This window comes from Solanum stenotomum, chromosome 2, assembly GCF_019186545.1.
Source record: "Solanum stenotomum isolate F172 chromosome 2, ASM1918654v1, whole genome shotgun sequence".
NCBI lineage: Eukaryota > Viridiplantae > Streptophyta > Magnoliopsida > Solanales > Solanaceae > Solanum > Solanum stenotomum.
The window spans coordinates 7,566,655-7,572,062 of NC_064283.1; the positions used below are offsets into that span (position 1 = coordinate 7,566,655).

General features: G+C 27.5%; 1 protein-coding gene across 1 annotated transcript; it reads left to right on the forward strand.

The window, feature by feature from the left end:
- The first annotated feature begins 3,071 nt into the window (after positions 1–3,071).
- Positions 3,072–4,862, forward strand: LOC125856567 (uncharacterized). Its single transcript, XM_049536144.1, has 5 exons — positions 3,072–3,377; positions 3,524–3,607; positions 3,700–3,767; positions 4,058–4,260; positions 4,613–4,862. Exons 1-5 carry the CDS (start codon positions 3,187–3,189, stop codon positions 4,703–4,705), a joined length of 639 nt encoding a protein of 212 aa, XP_049392101.1. The 5' UTR covers positions 3,072–3,186; the 3' UTR covers positions 4,706–4,862.
- The last annotated feature ends 546 nt before the right edge of the window (positions 4,863–5,408 follow it).

A 5,408-nucleotide genomic window follows, 5' to 3' on the forward strand; every position in this document is an offset into this window, starting at 1 on the left:
GGGCAAACTACATAAATCCCACTAGTTTAGGTCCTAATTACTAACATTCCCGATAGTTTCAAATATTACTTCATCTACCATATTTCATGCTTAGGATACATGAGTTTGAATCTGCGAGATACATGTATCTACCAAATAGACAATTAATTTTGAAAATTTAAATTAATCAAATCCCTTAATATAAGGCGGAAATCAAGGAAGTATCTATAGTTAATTAATTTCATTTTATTATTATTTGAAATAATAAATTCATTAATATTATTAAGAAAAGACAAAAATATGTATATCTTGATCATGTGATTTGATTAATTTCATTTTATTACTCTTAAAATAATAAATTCATTAATTTAATGTAACTATTATAAATATATGATGTATAAAACAAACCAAATACTTAGATACATAAGTATCATACAAGTACATTCATACATATGTATCATAGAAGTATCTAGTATTAATTTCATGTATTTGTTATATATGTCTAGTATTAATTTCATGTATCTATTTATATGATCTAATATTAATTTCATGTATCTATTTATATGATCTAATTTTAATTTCATGTATCTTTTATATGTATCTAGTATTAATTTGATGTATCAAGTGTCAATTTCATACATTATATTCAAAACATGTATCTTGGATACATAGTATGCATATACACATAATTATGTGTTCTAAATATGAAATGTAGCTGAAACACACGAATTTAGGAACAAATCACAACGGTAGATCAATATCTGTCATATCATTAAATCAAGAACAAAAGTAAAAAAATTCAAAATTCTTCTTTCTTTTTTCTCATAGATACATATAATCTTTACTCAGACACACGAACTCCTAATTAGAGACATGTACACCTAATGTGTATCCAACATTGTTGCACTTGATATGTACTTAATGGTGTATTTGTTCTATTAATTAAAGATTAGCGTAATTCTTTCATCTTATTTACGTTCATAGTTGGTCAGGACATCTCACCACGACAGTGTTTGCTCTCACCTTTTGATTGGTTGATGTTGTTCGCTTTGCCTAGATCTAACGGACCTCCGGCAGAGCCATTGCAAATTTCACTTTTTCGTCCCTCCGACTAATAAAATTTTGAAGAAGAAGGCCCTCAAATCGCCAGAGATGAAATTTGAGTCAACTAAAAAGTGAAATTGTTAGAAAAAAAAATTGTGACTAATTTGGGAGCAAAAAGGCACAAACAAACTACTTGCAAATAACACTAATTGCCATTATATTGTAGCATTCTCTATACAATAAAATATAATTTTCTAAAGCTATTACATTATTTGCATTGAATCAGGTTGTTTGCGGCAGTTGATACTCGTTAATAAGTGGGAGGTGGGTGGGGGGAGATTAGGGTTGGAGATTGGAGGAGATGTTGAAAGAGAAATATATTTAATTGTTATTAAATTGTTAATTGTGAAGTTTAAATGTAAGGATAAGTAATCAATCCTAATTTTAAGGGATGCGAGTATCAAATTGTATCTTCAATAATATATGGTATAAAATATTAAAAGTGGTACTATATGTAATTGTTTGAAAGTAGAGATAATATTAGTATATATGATAGTAATATATGTCTAATAAAGTAGTTTATCCCACAAACAAGGGCTTGATAATTAACGAAAGAAATGACAAGGACAACCACCCTCCCAATAATTCTTGTTCGAAATACCAAAGAAAAAAAAAAGACTATATAGGTATATCTAATAATTTAAGTTAATTTAAATCATTTCATTGATCTAAAATAAAGTGGGAGACATTATCATGTGCAATTAGTATCTCGTGTCCGCCTCAACTTACTTGCCAAATATTAAGTAATTACTACGTTGCTTGAGCATTTGCTAATTTTGGAGTTAAATAAACATTTCATCCTAACAGTCAAGAAAAATTTCGTAGTAAATTAAAAGACGTGCTTCACCATTTGTATTTTAAGATATTTTGATTGGTATATATAACATGTGATTCTCGTGTTTTTTGAAGGAGAAAAATGCTAGTGGAAGCTTACATGATTGACCACTTTTGTTTGAAAGCAAAGGATATCAATGATAATTTTTTTTTAATTAGAAATATATAATGGTACAAAAACTAAAGTAAAACCTATCTTTATTCTACTGCTATTTTTGTGCTACAATTTTTTTTTCCAGAGTAGCTTTCACAAAAAGTTGGTACGTAAAGAAAGGACTAAAATCAGGATAAACACGTGGGCAACTAGTAATATTTTATGTTATTTTTGTGCTACAGTTTTTTGGTTAAATAGAAACCCACCACATTAGGATTAATATTATTTTCTGGGCTTCAATTTATGTGATATAATTTAATTTGCTATGAAAAAAATATTAAGCAATTCAAAATAAGAAATGCAAATAACTGTGAAAAGTAAGGGTCATATTTTGTTAAAAATCAAATTATCTTATTGAAACTGAAATTTTTGATATCATCATGATTTCATGATTCAATATTTAATACACATTTTAATAATATATGTCGGAAAAAATGAGATTGCAGCTTAGGAAAAGTTAATTTGTTATATTATGATTCTGAAAATTAATTTCTCTTATGTTCACTCAACTAATAGTTCAATATTATTTTAAAAATTACTCTGTTAATTAAAAAAAAAGTTAAAATTCATCTGATAAATCGATCCTTAATTTGCATAAAGATTAAAGTGATGCACCTTCTTCAAATATATAGTAGGTCTAGCAAATGATTGTCCAAAAAAGAGAGGACACACCTTCAAATGCATCTTTTTTTTTCGTTTTATCTATATTTAACTTTTAATCGTATGGAAAGCAAGTTGGCGTGTTAGGTCTTAAAAGTATAATAATATGGTCATTGGTCAATGATATAATACTATTCTTTATTCAAACCCATTCGTTCCCCATGAATTGACTATATTATATTAATAAAGTATCTTTTTTATTATAATATTCCAAAGTGTAATTAATTAATTAATTAGAGTATATATTAAAAAGATATCTGAACAATTATATTACTACTATGTAGCATAAATTCGATTACTTCAATGCACCTAATAAATGTGAGTACTATATCTATCTACCTTCGTAGTTGACTTCTCATTTGGCTACTACATTTCTTTCTTATTAGATCTATAAAGAATAGATATCTTCCCAAAAGAAAAAGACTCAAGAAATCAAATAAATCTTAGTACAAACTATGTCACTAATTATAATCCCAGCAACTTGTTACATGTCAACAAATCTAGTTAATCCTTGCAGCAGCAGCAGATCTCTAACTCAGATCTTCAATCCTTTAGCCAATTCTAAAATCAACAATGGTGATCGTGTTCTCACTGTTACCACCTCCAACAGATCTGGTGTTCTACGAAAAACTAACAAAAACACGAGGTAATTTATCTTACGATATTTTGTATGATTCACTTTTCTTTTTATTCTGTCTCAATAAAAGATATTGATACATTTCATAAGTTTCTTTTTTTTTCTTAAATTACGGGTTCAGTCAAAGTGATCATAAAAATTGTGGTGATGTATAGGGATTTAGTTGTCCATGCAACTGCTGAGACAGGAGATCTGCTTTCAAGTGTTGTTCCCTTTTTGCCAACTGGTGAAAATTCTTGGTATGAATTTTTTTTTTAAACAAGTTAAATAATGCACGTAAACTTTGAGTATTCTTACTTAATTTGACATAATAATTAAATGTTATTGGCAGGGTTAGCTGGGCTGTGGGATTAGGTGTAACAGTACCTTTGATAACAGCAAGATTATTAACAGTAACAAGTAAGGATCGGATTTATATATATGTTCAGTTTATTTTTTGGTATACTTTTTATTACTCCTTCCGTTCCATTTCATGTGAGGTAGTTTGACTCGGCACAGAGTTTAAGAAAAAAAGGAAGATTTTTAAAACTTGTGATCCAAAATGAATGATAAAAATTTGTGTGACTGTAAATCATTTCATTAAATGTGTTATTTTTTTTAGACCGACTAAAAAGAAAAATAAGTCACATAATTGAGACAGAGAGTATTATTTTTTTTTAAAAAATTGATTTGGGATCAACGTTCAATAGAGCAAGTTTCACTTGCGGCGGAGACGGTGGAGAAGGTGGCGGAAGCGGTGGAAAAAGTGGCGGACGATGTGGACAGGGCGGCGGAGGAATTTGCTGCGAAGCTGCCGGAAGGTGGAAAACTTAGAGGCATAGTGGAATCCATTGAACATTTAGCTGAAGAAACTGAAAAGGATGCTCAAGTAGTTCAAGATCTCATGGACAAGGTTAATTTTGTCTTTTTTCCTCAATTTTAATTTTCACCTACTTAGCAATTCTTACAAAAAAATATGCAATTTTTTTTTTAAAAAAATTGAGTTAAAAATATGTAATTAATATAAACACTGCATTATTATTATGATCAATTAAAATAAGTCGCAGTTATTATTATATTGTAGAATAGATCTTGAATGGGTTGATTTCATTTTGATCCCTTTGTTATTGATAATTTTTTTTAATTTCAGTCCTTAATGATTATGATATTTAATCTTTAATTACTTAAAATGTGCATTTTTAATCGCTTTGTTGATGAATATTTACAGAAATTAATCTTGTTTGGTATGATTGATGATTATATAGGTTGAAGAAGTGGATGAAAAGTTGGAGGCATTTATCTCTAATCAATTGACAGTGAAGGTACAGAATTCATCAAATGATGGAAAAAAGAAATAATAGATTGGTAATTGTTGTTCTTCCACTTATTATACACTATGTATCATTTGTATTTTATTTTTCTTTAGATATAAGTTTGATTCCACTTGTAAAATATTGGCATCAATAAATATTTTAGTATGTTATTTATATCACTTTATTATAGAATCCACATGGTTCTACAGATGTTTTTCAGAAGTGTACTTATTAATTATTGTATGCTCCACGGGGGAATTATTTATTTATCGAACAATTTGATAAATATATTAAAGTATATCATTGTTTTATTAGCAGCTTGTTATATTTTACGATTTTTAAAGTACTTTCTTGAAAGGGACTTTTGAGAAAATTACATTTAAAAGTATTTTGAATAGATTGCCAAACACGAAGACTGAATTTTTTAAATTACCCATTAAACATAAGATCATATATACTTAAGCAAGTCAATATATATGTCCTATTAAGCCAATGGAAGATTTGTTGACACCCAATTTTGACCCTCCACAATATAAATTAATTATCGAGCTTCTTCAATTTCAAACGATTTAAAATAACTAGTTTTATAAAAACTTAAAAATAATGTATATATATAGTTTACAAATTATTTTAAATAGTTTTGTCACTTTTATAATTTTTAAATAATATATATATTTTATATAATTATGTATATGATTAATGTATTTTATGAATATTTAAAAATCATCTCAAAAAGATTTTATATTTT

Bases quoted from the DNA above. Each gene is read 5' to 3' on its own strand.
- LOC125856567 (XM_049536144.1), top strand. From the start codon at position 3,187: ATGTCACTAATTATAATCCCAGCAACTTGTTACATGTCAACAAATCTA. The intron at 3,608-3,699 runs GTATGAATTTTT...TGTTATTGGCAG, and splicing joins CCAACTGGTGAAAATTCTTG to GGTTAGCTGGGCTGTGGGAT. The intron at 3,768-4,057 runs GTAAGGATCGGA...AACGTTCAATAG, and splicing joins AAGATTATTAACAGTAACAA to AGCAAGTTTCACTTGCGGCG.